Below are 16,259 nucleotides of genomic sequence, written 5' to 3'. Positions count from 1 at the left end.
CTGCTCCAGAAACACCCAAATATCAAACAGCCCTCACAGTCTGGCTGAGACTTGCAGGGTGCTCTGGTGCTCCCTGTGCTCAAACATGACCGCCCGTGCCAGCTGTTTGTGGTGGAGACACTAATCCTGGTTGCACAAACAGTTGGTACGACCCAGTTCAGTCTTGTGTCAGTACAGGGAGCTGTGGGGAGGTCAGCAGTTTACTTGTTTGTTGTTTTTTTTTTTAATTTGAGCTATTGTACAGCTCCCATCAGGTGCTGAAGTATGACCAAAACCTGCTTAGGAATCAGACACAGTGTTCCTGGGGGAGCGTCGGCTGTGTGGGGCATCCCTCGAGTCCTACCTTGCTAACATGCTGCGTTTTATTGGCATCGCAGGTGATCGTGGGATTACATTTGTAAAATGTATCAAGGTACTGTAGACATGACATGTGCCAAACATTGGGCTTAAACATGCAAATCAAATTTGCATGACTTAAAGGTGGGCAGATGCTTTGAACCTGGATCCCGGCTCATCACACTGCTGTTTTGAGAGCTTTCTGCTTTGAACAACATACCCCATCCCAAATCTTCCCCAGCCTGCCCACTATTTCAACCAAATGAAATCCATATTAAGAACTGGTTTGTTTTTTTCTTAATTTTTTAATGTCTGCTTTGATACGCAATTTTGGTTGTCAACACGGCATTGCTCTTACAAAGGGTGACATGTTCTATTACTGGCTTTTTATTCCAAGAGAAAGGTCATAGGAGCACTAATGAGGGATGAAAGGTGTACTGGAAATTGTGCCTGCACTGGTGCTAGCCAAAATCCATGGACTGACTGATGCCCCCTCTAACTGGATTGGCAAAATCGAACAGGAAATTCTTGGGTTTGAGAGGCACAGGATTCTAGGAAATTACTTACCTCTTGGAAAGTTAATGATGTAGCTCCTATTTGCTGAGCTATTCATGTTCTAAGCAACACTTTGAATTTTTTTTTTTTTATTTGCTCAACTGAGTAATCTGTTAAGAATGTTCTCCTGTATTTACATTTGTTTCACTGCTTTTAACCAACAATTCTGAAGACCAAGCTGACCTCTTAACCATAGCAAAAATGAAACTAATTTCTATTTGTGGCAAGGCAAGACAAAGTCCCTGAAACCAGATGACCAAGTTCTAGTTGCCTGCTTCCATCCTGGGCATTTTTTTTCCTGCTCCATTCATTTAAACAGCAAGTGTGGCACAACATCTGCTTCGCAGAACTGTTTGGTTTGGGTTTTAACTTCAGTTCTCATTGCTCAGATTGAGATAGCTGTACTGTCGGGTGGCTTTCACCTTCTAGGGATTGCAGTAATGGCAAGTGTGGATGCTGGTTCCCCTTTCCAAATCCTTCCTTCCTGCTATGATTTGCCGTTTGACTGCTGCATTTTTTGGTACAACAGGAAGTCATGTTCCTGGCATACCCTGCGCATGAGAAAGCGGGCGGAAAAGGAGAGCAGTGGCAAAAATGAAGCCAATGGGCCACGTAAATCCAAGGATATTCTGGGGAACAAGGTCTCTGTTAAAGTGAGTAGGCCATCTGAAAGCTGTGTGCTGCTCTCCTGCTTCCCATCCTTTTCACCCCCTATAGGACCCTCTCCTGAGAGAGGGAGGGGATGGCAATTTTGGGTTTGCTTTTTTGGGTTTGTTTGGGGTGTTTTTTTTTCTTTTCTTTTCTTTTTTTTTTTTCACTTTAGTTATCTTTTTTTTTCTTTCTTTTTTTGTAGTACCCATTTTAGCAGGATTTTTGCATGCAAGATAAAATGCAGCCTTTGTTTTTCATTTTCTTTTTCCTGGCATCCCACATGCAAGTAAGTAATCATCATTAAAAAAAAACAAAACAAAACAAAACCAGAAAAACAACCAAACAAAAAAAACCCCACCTATATATAAGGCTTAGTAACTGTTCTTAAAATCAGGACAGTAGTGATTTCCTGACCTCCAACCTATCCCAATCTGCAGCTCTGTGAGGGCAGCTGCAGCAGTGAGAGAGAGAGCTACAGGGTGAAAAAAGGACTTTACTGAGGTTGATGAGTTTTCTTTTGGCCAGTATTTCACCACATCTTAAGATAAGGCATTCTCAACCTTGAAATGCCTAAGTTTTTATGTCTGGGGAGATGGTCTCAATGACCTTTTTCTTTCCATGTGATCAGACATAAGGGAAGAGCTGCTGATTGGTCTTGCCAGGAAAGGGTTTTGTGTGTGTCTGTATGTGTGTGTGTGTGTCTGTCTCTCTTTCTCTGAGATCTCCCAGTATGGAAAAGGTTAAGAACTGTGGGGTTAAGTTCCATCTTCTGCTCTGGATGCCTGACTTCTGTGCTCCAATTCAGAGGATCCATCCCTATAAATCGACCATGAGGCCTGCTCAGGACTCACCTGGGGCTTTCCCTCCCAGCAGAGGCAAGCAAACACTTGGTGTGATTTTGACACAACCAAAGCCCAGCCTTGATTCAGGAAAGCACTTGAGCATGTCCTTTGGGTCCACCCCTCTCTAGGAGAGCCCGCAATTAAGTGTTTTCCTTTGCAGAGGCTTTCTGTCTTCTAAGCCTAGTGAAATAGCCATGGCATGTGCAAAGGGAGGAACCCTGCCACTGCAGCTCCCCCACCCCTCGCACCCACCCTGCAGCCAGCTGGGGAGGGCTGGGCCCAAGGGAAGAAAATTGCTCCAGCATGGTGGCCACAGTTCTTCCTCCTGTTGCTTCCTTGCTGGTTTTACTACCTAAACAACTTGCAGAATCACAGCTGCTTCTCTGGCAAAAGCATGTCTTTGCCTTTGTTTCCCTTGTTTTGTTGTCTGTTTGGTTTTTGTTTCTTTTTTTTAAGAGCATTTTCTGGACTGTTACCCATTTCCATGCTGCTCACAACTCCTGTGCTTCTCTGCCCTGTTTAACCAATCTCTCTTTTAATCTCTTGTTCTCTTTCTTCCTCTTCATGCTGCCAAACAAGGAGACAAACAGCTCAGAGGAATCAGAGTGTGATGACCTTGACCCCAATACTAGCATGGAGGTAGAGACAATCATCCTTGTGATTTTAATATTTTCTTTCCAAGAACATGTGCCTGTTTTGAAATGCCTTTGCTGAAAAGGGGGGGTGGGGGTGGGTCTGTATCACTCCTGGACATATGTGCCAATTAAGTGTGAGTCACAGAAAGCACCAGTTCTGGTTTTACCAAGTGTTGAACTGGAGTTCAGGCTTTGTGGTGGGAGCGTTGAAGGAAGCTGAGGAACAAGCTCCTGATGAGCTGGAGGCTCACATAGCCTCCCTCAGTCACTGTTTCCCACCTGGCACCTCATTCAACGAAACAATAATGCCTGCTTGTCAACTGCTGATAAACATAGCAGCTTTCTACATGAAAAACACCCCTTGTCCTGGCCATACATGCTGAGCTGCTAGTCAGGCTTGTGTTAGAAATCACTGGAGCAAACACTGTCACCACAACTAGTGCTTTAAATTATCTAGATCAGAAAAGACAACTTTTCTTTTTTCTCCTAGCAGAGTGGGAAATAGTATTTCTATGAAGGTACTGAAGGGGAATGGTTGCATGAATGTACCTGTGTCACAGAAGATAGGTGGACCCAAATTATGACACATTACTCTTCTTCCAGAGTGAAGCCACCAGTTTTAGTGGAGTGACCCAAGACATGTCTTACTGAGAGAGCCCAAATGAGAAGAAAAAAAGAGGGAGAATTGTATTGAGATGCACCATCTCAACTATTAGCCTGAAGGCTCACTTTTATTTTAATTATGTTGGGTCAAATAAACCATTTTTGAGAAGGGAGTTTGTACTACAGGAAAGCTTTTGACCCAGCTGACATCCCAGAGATTGATCCTTACCACTAAACTGTGATATTCTGAGGAATGTGTTTGCATTTTCAAAGAGCATTTTGCCAGTTACAGGTAACAACTAGAAGTATATGTATTTGTTACAAGGCTGTGCCCAGTTACCGCATGTAAGTCTGTGTAAGCTTTAGATCACTGAAGAATGATTTACCCATAGAGTAAAAGGTGGCTGAGATAGAGGTGTGTTGTACAGAGCTGAGTGAGAATCACCATGCTTTTTGCAGAGGATTTCTGTGTTTTGACTTTGCTCCCTGAGAGGAAAACGAGATGTTTTTGAATTGTCAGTGAAAAGTATCTGAGTCCTTACCCTGTTGGCATTTCTAGTTAGTTCTAGCATTCTCTACATGGGTCTTTTGGATTGTCTGATTTGGGTTTTTTACCATGGTACAGTCGACTGTTGTAGCCTGCCTCTCTGATGCTCAGGAGATAAGAGCCTTTCCATTTAAACCAATCACTGCCATGAAGTTTTATCTGTGGTATGAATCTGCTATTGGGGAGTAACTTTGTGCCTTCTATGTGACTTGATTTACACTCAGAAACCCCCTCCTGTATCTTGCAGGTCACTTACTGGAGGTGATATTTTCACTGCACCACAGTCCCCAGGAGCCACAATGTTTCTCATGTCTTGGAAAGCTCCATTCTTCTTCTGAGCAAAACTCTTTGGGGCTGAGCAAATATTTAAAATGGCAAAGGGAGAGAAAATAAGAGTGCAGTTGTGGGGGTGACTTACGAAGGTCACACTGCCCTTCAAGGAGCACCATGGCCCTCACGTTGTGCTGGTTTTAGTACATCTGCAGCCTGGAGTGAATGTGGTCAAATCATTGGTCTGGCTAAGAAATATTGGGGGGGGTAGGAGGGATTGCTGATACCCAGTATAAACTAAACAAAATCATCCAGAGAGAGAAGAGCAAGAGCTGGCTCATAAAATGCCCAGGAAGCCCAAGAAGAGGTGATGGGAAAGTCTACTCTGTAAAGATCTGGGGTATTCACTACTAGAAGCCACAGTTAATCTCCCTTGCCCTTCATTATGACTGGATGCTCCTTTTCAAATGCATTATGAGAAATTAACTATATTAAGCCCTTGGGAGCTAGAGTCTTCTCTCGTTAAAACAGAGGCAAGGCAAGATACTTCCACTGCCAGAGCCTGGTTCAGGTCCTTATCACTCTTTTAGGCTTTGTGTTCTAGGCTTAAGTAATTGATAAACAGCTGTGCTACCCCTCCATCCCAACCTGTGTGCGTGCTGAAAATCAGTATCTCACCTGGTTTTCCTTTCCAGCAGAGCTGCTGGCTAGCTCCCAGGTGAGGTGGAGGCAGTGTGACTCGCTGTCCAAGGAGGGGGGAGACTGTCCTCACACCTGGCTCAGCTCATGACTAATTTTAAAAACACTGGGAGTGCTGGTAGGAGAGCTGTGTCCTGGCTGCCAACATTCAGAGGTGCATGAGACCCTCCCTGTGTCATTAAGATGGAGTCATCTGCAGCTATTATTTCAGCCAGATAATAGCAGGGCAAGTCACCTGGCTTCTTTTACAGGACTGTCACCCCTGACATCCCTTTTCCTCCCGTCGTGCATGAGAACATACACTCTGTGCTGGAACAGAGAGAGCAGCCTCTAAATGCAAAGCAGCCGTATTAATTACTTGGAAATGTCAGTGCAATTTACCTCCAGCCTACTCACACTACACAAGAAGTTGGTTAAGCTGGTTGCGTTATCCATGATGTCCCACAGCTGCTGTGGCCTTTCAGATCTGGCTTTGCTTGTTATTTGTAAAGTACAACATATCTGTTCAGTAGAGTCCAGTTTTCTGAAGCACTTTGCCTTTGTTTTGTTTCAAGGGGCAACAGACAGAAAGAAATGTGGAGAGCATACATAGTGAGAGCAGGACACTGAAATTCTGAGTGTTTAAAAGAGCTAAAATGTAACTACTGTATTTTTTGCCCTCATAGGGACATGGAGAACTGGCCCTGGAGAATGTTCCATTCATTGTAGCTTTGATTAGAAATAGTATTGCTTCATGTTTGTTCCTTTTCTCTTTGTTTATCAGTATGTAATGGAAGTGTGTAAGGAGGGAAATGAAATATTATCTCCTGGTTTTCTGCTTTGCTCTGTTGTTTCACAGAACAGAAGGTGCAAACTCACCTGCTAGGCATGGGAGTGCAGGAACAGGCACGTAAGGAGCATGTGCAGCCATGTGAGGGGTAGGAGTAACCTATATTTAGGAAAGATTGGAAACTGCCTTTCCACGTGTCTGTAGCTAATTGCACAGGGACAGGCAGCTCTGCTTCTGGGAAGAAGGTGTTTACCCTTGTGAATCAGTAAATATTATCCACACCCATGTCTGGGGTCCTGGACAATGACATAACTAATTGTCCTACTATTCTGTGTAGTAACATCTCATGTGGTTTCAATATAGCTGAAGGGATCGTGAGTCAACTCTGCAAATCCCATCAGGCTATCTCTCTTGTCCAAGTGAATGTCCTTCCAGCAGTCAGAAGATCTGACTGAGCTGAACCTCACTAAATTCAGCAGCAGCTCCCCCAGGCTTTGGGGTGGACCTTGCATGTAGGGATCTGACATGAGTCCAGACCTCTTGGTTCGCAGAGCACAGCTCCAACTGCAGTGTGTAACCAGTAAGCCTGACCAACACACAACTGTCACCCCATGTCTAGGGTTTGTTCCAGTTTCTTAGCTCTGCGAAGGAGAGATGAAGTCCAGGCCCACCCCAAGTCGGTGGAAGTGCCATCATTAGATTAGTGAGCTGGGGTATTGCCAAGGAACTCAAGTCAGGTTTCGTAATCTATTTTTTTCAGTTATGACATTTTAGTATGTTAAGAACTACTCAGAGACACTTAGAGCTAGATAAGCACTGGGGAACATATTGTAGGGAGGAATATTGTGTTAGCAGCCCCACAGTCCAAGCAGTTGAGTAAATAATGGTTTGGTGGCTACAGCCTTGGCTCCAAGTCAATGCTCAGCTCAGGCCAAGAATTCCCAAGTGCTTTAGGCAAATGCCTTCACCCCCTGCCTTTGGCCATCCATCTCCAGAGCAGATCTAACATACTCCCTTTGCAAGATCTCAGACAGTACTGGTAAGAAAGCCTTTCCTGGCCTGGCACCACAGTATGAATGAGTACAATCCTGAGAACTTCCTCTGTTTCCCTGAGCTGGTGTCCATGGGCAATACCACCCTCCTGCTGCCCTGAGTGGCCAGGGATTGCTGAGACTGACCAGGAAGGTGGCTCATCAGGTGTGATAGTCTGAGCTGGCAGTGCAGGCAATATCATTTAGCTTTTGGAAGAGGAAGAAGTGACCTGCTTTATCTGCAGGAAGGAGGTAGAGTGCCACAACGAGGTGCTGGGGTACCAGAGACATCCCGTGGCTAAGCCCATTGGAGCACACCAGCCCTTAGGACCTTGCAGGGGGAGTTTGACATGGGAAAGAGGACTTCTGTGTGGCAAGAATGCAGTTACAAAAGTCAGCATCACTTATGGCTTCTCTATGAGTCTCAAAGGCAGCCAAGCCCATCCACCCTGAGTGCCAGAAGGCATCCCCAATCCCCACCCAAAGACTGCTGCCATAGGACATTTCATCAGCTGCCATTCTCCCATCTTATATTATTTTTTCCCTTTGGCAGATCTGTCCACAAGTAGTGGGATACTTCATTGCTCCTTTTATCAGGAAATGTCTCTTGTTAATTTGTGGGTTTTAGGAGGGGTTGGGGGGAGCACTGTGAGCTTGTTCCCCTAGAAGTCTCAGAGAAAAAGTTGACCTAGTCAGAGACAGATTGATAATCTTTTCCTACAAATTAGAATGGCTTAATTCCTCTGTAACTAATTTCTTTTTTTTTCTTTTTTCCTTTTCTGAGACTCATTAATATTTATTTTTTTGAGTGAGGGAGCAATGAACATGCTGCTGACTCTGCTACCAGCATGTGCAAATGCATCAATATTTTATTTTAGCCTGGGGAACAAGAAGTGCCATAAAGTGTTTACAAAATGCTGAGTTGTTTGTCTTGGAGCAAACATGCCCTCTACTGTTTAGCTAAAGCATGGATCTTATTACAGAGGGCTTGGTTTGCAGCCTTGCCTTATGTTTTGGGGCAAAAACTATTCTTGCTCCTGTTTTTGATGCAGTCCCTTCAAATGCTACTGCAATGTGGCACTGGAAAAATCCAGGCACCTACTGGGCCCTTCTGTGCACTGCGTGTGTCTGGGCTGGGCTCACACCTCCTCTGGGGAGGTGGGTTAGACATGGTGAGGACATCTCTGCCACAGAGAATCATGCCCTGGCCAAGGCCAGAAGCCCTTGCAGGCAGCAGAGCTGTGATGCAGAGCCTTTCCAGCCTGGCTGTTGGCACTGCAGAATGGTTCCTGCTCCCCGGCAGACACAGAGTGTGTGTACAAATGAAAGATAAGCTCTTGCTAAGAATTAGGGCAGTCAGAGTCACTTTGGAAGCAGACTTTGCTGCTCCTGCTGCAGATGCCTTTCTATCTTTATAACATGAGCTTAGCAAACCAGGAAAAATGGGGCCCAGTGTTGCAAAATAATGACTGGCTGGATGCAGCATCTGTGCTGCTTTTTTAAAGCCTGGCTCTTACACCATCTACATGACCCCTTTTCTTTCTCTAAAGATTCACTGCAGTAAAGAAGCTAACTAAAAATGTGGCAGAACATGTCTGGAAACCTGGTGACCTAGTGCCTGGGCCCCTTTGTGGGTGTTTGCTTATCATGGGTGAGCTTGGCGATAACATCCACATCTTGGTTTTGCAAAAAAAAAACACCAAAAACATTTAGATCCTAAGTTGCTTTGATCCTTGCAAGTCCCCAAAGGCCTTCAATTATGCACCTCATGTGCTTTTCTTGGTTTGAGCCCTGACACAGCACAGGCTGGAGAAGGGAGAAGCAAGGTCTGTTTCTGGCTTTTTCATTGAATAATCCTCACCCATTTTCCCAGTTCTTTATCTCAGCTCCTTTCCCTCCAGCTCCCTGTCTTTGCCTGGTCAGCATTAGACCCCACATCACTCCAGCAGAGGCCATTTCATGGTCTCTCCTTGTCACCTTGTGCAGGTTTTCTGGTTTTAGCCATCATTGTATCAGCAGCAGAAACTCTCCTGCTGGCAGAGGGAGTGTTACAAGTTGTCACCCACACTGGACCGGGCCACAGGTACTTCATCCAATGAAAAAAAAACTGTCTCATTTCAACTGAATTTATATTTCTGGAAAAAACAGCTGATCACGTTTCTTACCTGAGAAGTGAGTGCATTGCTGATCAAGTTTCATCCCTTAGGATTTATGTTTGCCTGATGTAGACTGACACTGAAGGTGGTTTTGGGTTGGGTAGTTCCATCTCCAAGGTTTGCTCCCTCACAGGCTGGGCTGGCAGCTGCTGTGGTGCAGGTGATGTTTGCTGGGATTTCTTCAGGGAGCCCTTGTCAGCCTGAGGCCCCAGGTCACCTTGTGCATCTCATGGCTGCCATGGCCAGGGGTGCTTGGCTGAGGGCTGGGCTGTGAGATCCTCCTTCAAATCACTACGGACTGAGTGGGGCTTCAGGGCTGAGCCTCATGATGTTTTTCAGAGAGAAGAAAAGTGAAACTCCATAAAAGTCATGGAACCAGCAGCATGTCTTTCCACCTGGTAATCTTAAGCAGTGCAGAGTATTCCCTGAGCGAGAGATGTGCAGAAGCTGGGGCTCCTGCACCAACCCCATAAACACCATCACTGTTCTTTGCCTTGTGTAGGACCTCCTTGAGGCAAGCAAGGGCTTTAATACAGGGGAGAATGTGCTTGAGAGGTCCACGTTTCGCCTCCTTTTCTCTGACAAATGAGTCACTTGGATTTGAAGCCCACTGCGTTGCCCACGTGAGCATCTCTTGCAGCACCGTGTGCCACGGAATCCATGGAATCATAGAATAGTTTGGGTTGGAAGGGACCATAATCCCCATTTCAGTGCACAACACCTCTCCCTGCTCACCAGCAGCCCACCCTGAGCCCCTTGCTGACAGGGATTTCTGCTCTTCAGAGCAATGCAGTCTAGCTTTCATCTTTCTGTGAAAGCCCTGAGAAAGAAGAATTGGGAAGAGTTTCTTGCATGGTATCTGACAGATTTTCCAGTTTTTTGCACGTGCCATCATTTTCAAGAGGCTCTGGGAGATGCTTGACAAGTTCATCCATAAGCAAAACCAGCACACACACAGCAGCCCCTACAGGTTTCTGGAGTGCAGAGTGTAAAGCACTGGCATTGACCAGTGGTTTCAGCTGGAACTGTGAACATTGTGTTCTCTATAGCTGTGTCCTGAGGGATCAAATTCTGTCTATTGCTAGGACAAAGGACAGTCCTCAGATGGTGAGGAATTTTTGACCCAATATATGTTTTTCTGAGGAATAAATGAATCTTTGTCAGTGGCAAGTCCACCTTGTACCTGGTTCATTCAGTCTTTCTGGTGATGAGGTGGGAAAAACAACCCTGAGGTCTCAGTGCTGGCACCAGAGGTTTGCCTGGGGCTATGAAGAAGGGCTATAAAAACCAAAATGAACCTGAATATGCTCAAGTGCATCCTTGAATGGCACCCTCATCCATTCACCTTGGAAAACTATTTATAAAGTCAAAATTTAAATATGAATCTTGAAAATGTATCTACATTATTTTGAAGGGTTATTGCTTCTGCTTCATGGCCTGGTTTCTGAGCCACTGCAAAACCTCCAATCAGCTTTGGCAGACCACTAATTAGGCCACTGCTTCACTGGCATCTCTCAAAACAGCTCTGAACTAGATGGTAACAAAGATATTTAAGGCAAGATAAATCACACTGGTGTTTATGGTGCTTGATATAAAGTTATTAGTTTGAATTTGAATAACAAAGGCTTATGAGATTATTAAAACAGTTAATGAGGCTAAAACTTCTGTGCTATTGTACACCATTATGTAGTTAGTCTTGACACTGCATGTGAGAATTTATTGGTGGTGTCTTTGCTATTCCCAACTTTGCCTCCAGGATTACATGAGGTCATTGGCATTTAAATAGACCATGGAGAGACAGTAGCCTTTCAAGTCTTTGCTGACTTGATCACTTAGCTGGTTAGATAAAATAACGCTCGGTTATCCAAACCTAGTTTCAAGTTGGAAAGTTTCCAGCAGTCCAATGAAATTAGTGAAAGTTTACTTCCTGTGATAGGCCAAAAGTTGTTGCAGAACTGATACTTGTGAGTAAGCAAAAGTAAGGCAGTATATTTGGTTTAGTGCTTTACCTTTCTTCTCCGAAGCTGAGCAGAAGTTTAAAAACCTCCCCCCAAAGCTGGTTAGTGGCCTGAGTGCTGGTGAGACCTCCCAGGTGTGTGGTGACTGCAGGGGCTATGTGACCTGGGTCTGGGGCCTGGCACAGGGGAGCACAGACCAACTCCAGGAAGAAAGGAGTTAATGGCTTGAGCAGCATCACCCAGTCAAGGAGAAAGCACATCCACCTTCCTCAGCCTCAGTGTTGTGCCTGTTATCTGTGGTGCCTTATTGGAGTTCAAGAAGCCATAGTTTCCATTTACATGCCCAGGTGTGCACAGGCTTATTCAGTTATCAACAGAGGTTGCTGTGTCTGCCTGTTGTTAGAGATTGCTTGTAGCCACTGGTCAGTGCTTCTGCAGTTCTTGTCAGGTTCACCACAGTACCTCGAGAAACCAGATGTCACTGTCCAGAAAAATAAATGCTATTGTTTCTTTGTATTTTTCAGATAATCAACCCCAATTTCATTCAAGAAGGTGAGTTAAGGAGAGCTGTGCACTGACTGGCATGGAGGGGCAAGTCAGCAGCTGTGATCTTCAGTGCAACAGCACGGTCTGCACCCACCAGCACCTACAGCAAAGGCAGCTCTGATGCTCAGCAGGGGCTCGTGTGCTCCCCAGGGAAAGGAGTCCTTCTGCTGGGTGCTCATCTCACACAGCCCAGGGCTGTAGGCGAGGCTGAACCCACCAAACCTGCCTTCACAGAGTCTCACCCTCCTGCCAGAGCACAGGGCTGGGGGTGGACAGTCCCCACTACCTCCTTCACTGAGCTGCTGACAGTTGGCTTTTAGTGAAGGGGGAGTTTTGGTAACATAATCCCTGGGCTCCCAGTTGTTCGGGGCCCAGATCCCATAGTTGATCCTATAACATATTCTCTAGACTTTGAGGAATATCCTCAGTTGAAGGTTAAAATAAGGTGTACATCCCCATGTGTTTTGTTGTGTTTTTTTTCAGTGGCTCCAGAGTTTCTTGTGCCATTAGCGGACGTCACATGCCTGCTTGGTGACACTGTGATGCTGCAGTGCAAAGTCTGTGGGCGGCCCAAACCAACAATAACCTGGAAAGGACCAGATCAAAACATTCTTGACACTGACAACAGTACGGCCACTTACACCGTGTCATCTTGGTAAGCTCCTCTTTGGATCCCAGCATAGCTGGTCACAATGGTCATGTTGCCCAGCCGGGTTACAAGGCTCATCAGAAATGCAGTTAAAGTCTGGCACTGTGTTCTGGCACGTCACACACCACACCTTAGCTAGAAAGGGTCAGATTTTGGGGCTTAGGTAGTTCTATAGTTTCCCAAGCTGACACAGGCTATGTCCACAGCGTGTTGCTTACAGATGTGAGTTTGCTCCAGCTGACCTCCTGAGCCAGCTGCAAGCCAGAAGCAACTAATGTTTCCAACATATTTGTTTGGCTAATATTGCCTCCACGATGCTGGGGCTTCTCTGCTTGAGTTTGAAGTCATGCTCACCTTTGGTAGGAACAGGAGGTGAGCAGAGCAAACCCTCACTTGGGCACTTTCTTATTTCATGGGCAGAGCTGGTAACTCCTGCAGTTTTCCTGAGCCTTTTCTTAGCTGTTCCTAAAAAGTGCCTACATGTGCTCTTGGGAAGGCTACATCTGGCTGTGCTTCAGCAGAAAGATGCTGTTATGATGTTCCCAGCCCAGGTAGGGGGAGAAAGATCTGAAAAGATCTGGAGTTGAATTCAGGTCAGGTAACATCCTGCTGCTGGATGCTCTTCTGCAGTTTATATAAGCAATTTCAGGCAAACTGCAGTGGAAATCTCTGGGAGGCAATGTTTCATGGGAACATTTCAACACTTCTGGCGCAGGCTGAGATGAATTCAGGGAGCACAAAGTCACTGGGAGTGAAAAATGAACACTAGGAGAGAAGAGATTTTATATGTTCAATAAAAAAAATAAATCACATCTGATCAAGAGTTTCCTCCAGAGGCCATTGGTTTGCACAGCTGCCCTAGAGCACCCAAAATTGTCTTTTTAGCCATTACTCAGTAGATCACTAGTGCCTTATCTTCAGGCTTCTGGCTAGAGTTGGGATGGGGAGATATTTCCTTACAGGGTTCTGTTTTCCATCACAGTCTTTCATCTGTGCATTGGCTCCCTGCACGCTATCAGCACTTGTATTGTCTCGTTACTCATATTTGTCTTTGTGAAGACACTGCCTGCCAAGGAGAGGCCCAGCAGAGCGTGGTTGGTTGTCTTACAAATCTTGCTGGCATGAGTGTCCGGATTGCAGGGAAAGGGGATATTTCTGTCCTGTTTCAAACCAGCATAGTTAGACTAGGAAAAGCCACAGTGTCCAGGCAGTTATGCTGTTAACCACGTCCTTTTGAAATTTCTGACAGATGATGCATTCAAGAGCTACTCTAGTTTTGCCATCAAGGCGAGATGTAGTTTGTTCTAAGCTGGGTCTTCAGTGCAGCTAAAGCAGTTACACAAGGAAAATTCTTTAATTCAGGCCAACTCCCTTAAATTGCGTGTTGAAGACTGCAACGTGCAAACTGAAGAAACTGTTTACAGACCTACTAGAAATTCACTGGACTCTGTCAAGCAGCTTATTTGGTCAGATTGGCCCAAAGATTGAGAGGCTTTCACAACCTTGCTGCTAGTTCTTCATCTTTAGCTGTTGTGAGATGTCCATCCTTCTGACCAGAGGCCTGGCAGCCACATTAGCTCAATGGAACATGCTCCAGGGCTCTGAAGCTCCCCAGAAATGTCAGGCACCCTGCACTGTGTGACCACCTTCTGCGTATGCAGGAAGCTAAATTTGTCAGGCGTGTGTTGGACTTCACTGCAGAGGCACAGCAGCTCAGCATCTCCTGAGATAGGAAAGCTGTGCCTAGGGATATCTTTCCAGATATATGGAGACTAAGCATTCAGCTCTGGAGAGGCACAGCAAATATTCAGCTCCTGGGCTTTGATTTCTGCTTGAGTGATCCTTTCCCATCTCCTCTGAGGCCACAGCAGACAAGTAGATTTGCCTGGCAATCAGTTTGGACCATTCTGCTCGAAGGTTTCATTAACAGCCTAGCCCTGACATATGGAGGGTTGTACTTGGATATGGGATAGCTGAGAGGATGTTCCTTCAAATGAGTTAACAGGATTTGCGTGCACGTGTGTTTGTAATGAGGCAGGACAGGAACTGGTATAAAAAGCATTAGCAAGGATAGCAGCAATTTATCGTGGGGCTTCCTGAATCCACAGTGACTCTGGGGAGCTCACCTTGAAGATCTGCAACCTGATGCCTCAGGACAGCGGCATTTACACCTGTGTGGCCACCAACGAACACGGAACCGCATCAACCTCTGCAACCATCAAAGTTCAAGGTAGGATATCTGACCTTCACCTGCAGGATTTTTCCTGCACAGGGTCCCTTGGTGGGGACTGGCAGCACACAGGAATAGCCAGTGCAGAGGCAGCCAGACATGGAGCTGTGCCAGGTGAATTGAGATGTGAAAATCATACTGTTCCTCAGCCAAGACTCCCACTGATGGCTGAAGGAACTGCAGACTCCTTGCGCTTGATTAAGTCGTCTGGTCATAAGCATCACATCTGGGAAATAAAAATGCATTGGCAGTGGTTCAGCTCCTGCATCCTGCTCACAGCACTGCTTCCCAGGGGCTCAGTAAGGTCAGCTGGGGGAAGCTCAGCTCCCTCAGACTGCCCAGCCCCTGGGGAGATGACACCCCAGCTGCCCACAGGGAGCTCTGGGCTTTAGCCTCTGCCTGGACTGAGGGGACCAGTGATTCTGATTTTCAGCCTCCCCTTCTCTGTGGGGGACAGGGGAGGTGAAATTAAGGCTTGGCCTGGGTGAACTGTTCTGCAGGGATTCCACTCAGATACATGTCTCTGAGCTTGAATTTTCAGCACTGTAATCAGTGACCCATCTAATTGTAATGAGTATGAATTGATGAGCTGATGCTCATGACCTCCAGCTCTGGGAAGGGATCTGTTAGCATGAGAGATGAGGGGCACCTGCTGTGTTGAAGGGGATGGCACAAAGATGAATGTCTAACTGGGGACTTGCAGTGGCAGGAGTGTCACGAGCATTTAGGATTTGATTTGCTTGGTCTCACAAACTGCCTTAGAGATATAATTTCCCCAATTTATCCAAGCAAGTTAGTGGCTGCACTAACTGTTCCTGTGCTGAAGGGACCCCTGAGCAAAACGCAGAAGAATTATCTGTCATTTGTCAGTCTGCTGCCAAAGATATCAAGCACCATACAGACAGAAGAACTCTAAGTGGCTTTCTCATGTAATTTTTTGACACTTTGAGGTGACTTCCAACCTCCAGAACCTCACTCGCTGCTTGGTGAATCCATGGGAATATTCATTTTCCTCAGTTTCACGGGCTTTGCATCAAGTCTTGAGCTGGAGCCAAAAATTAGGAGCAGAAGGTAGCAGGTAAAGAAGTTCTGCCATTACAGCAGCCAAGCTCAGATAGACACTCTTCACCCAAGGGGTGATTCTCCCAGCTGGCCTCATGGGGAGCTTTCTGGGGCATCACAGTCCACTTGACTACCAACTGTGAGCAAGAAGGAACTCCCCCTGTGCTGTAGTACTGTGAGACCATGTTAGGGCAGCAGGGCTTACAAGCAGGGTGATTCTCTCCTGGCTGGTAGTACAGAGGTGCCAGACCCACAGTGGTAGGTGAATGGGACTGTGACATTGCCCTTCCTCTGGCTGTGCTGGTAAGGCAGTGTAACCCAGGGTGCTGTGCCAGCCTGTGCAGCTGCCCCATAGTGACCTGATGCACCTGATCTTCAGACAAAAGCACTAGTGCTTGTTGACTTGATGCTGGACTTGGTGCTTGTTTTTTCTTCCCAAGGTGTCCCAGCTGCCCCAAATCGCCCCATTGCTCAGGAGAGAAGCTGCACCTCTGTGATCCTACGCTGGCTGCCCCCGTCCAGTACAGGCAATTGCACCATTTCAGGATACACTGTGGAGTACAGAGAAGAAGGTAAGTGGTTTGAGCTGAGCTTGCTGACTGGGAGAATGAGAACAAAGTCTCCTTCTTGGCACGATAGATCCCAAAAGCATCCTTGGCACTAGCCAAACTAGCCCTGAACTTACTAAAATAAGATTAAATGTTATATATTCTTGAAAGA

The 16,259-nt window shown here is 46.1% G+C and overlaps 1 protein-coding gene across 8 annotated transcripts in view; it reads left to right on the top strand.

The window, feature by feature from the left end:
- Nucleotides 1-16,259, top strand: part of KALRN (kalirin RhoGEF kinase) — a 500,706-nt gene that overhangs the window by 476,230 nt on the left and 8,217 nt on the right. For 7 of the 8 annotated variants that reach the window (XM_051624220.1, XM_051624222.1, XM_051624223.1 and 4 more), the window contains 6 exons: nt 1,421-1,544; nt 2,964-3,023; nt 11,577-11,604; nt 12,082-12,253; nt 14,356-14,477; nt 15,980-16,111. In XM_051624220.1, the coding sequence (XP_051480180.1) occupies nt 1,421-1,544; nt 2,964-3,023; nt 11,577-11,604; nt 12,082-12,253; nt 14,356-14,477; nt 15,980-16,111 (638 nt within the window). The remainder of the gene's footprint in view (nt 1-1,420; nt 1,545-2,963; nt 3,024-11,576; nt 11,605-12,081; nt 12,254-14,355; nt 14,478-15,979; nt 16,112-16,259) is intronic. The other variant, XM_051624224.1, reaches the window with a different exon arrangement.

This window comes from Apus apus, chromosome 6 (genome assembly GCF_020740795.1).
Source record: "Apus apus isolate bApuApu2 chromosome 6, bApuApu2.pri.cur, whole genome shotgun sequence".
NCBI classification, from domain to species: domain Eukaryota; kingdom Metazoa; phylum Chordata; class Aves; order Apodiformes; family Apodidae; genus Apus; species Apus apus.
Note: the sequence above shows the minus strand (reverse complement) of the source record. Positions and strands in the feature narration are given on the sequence as shown.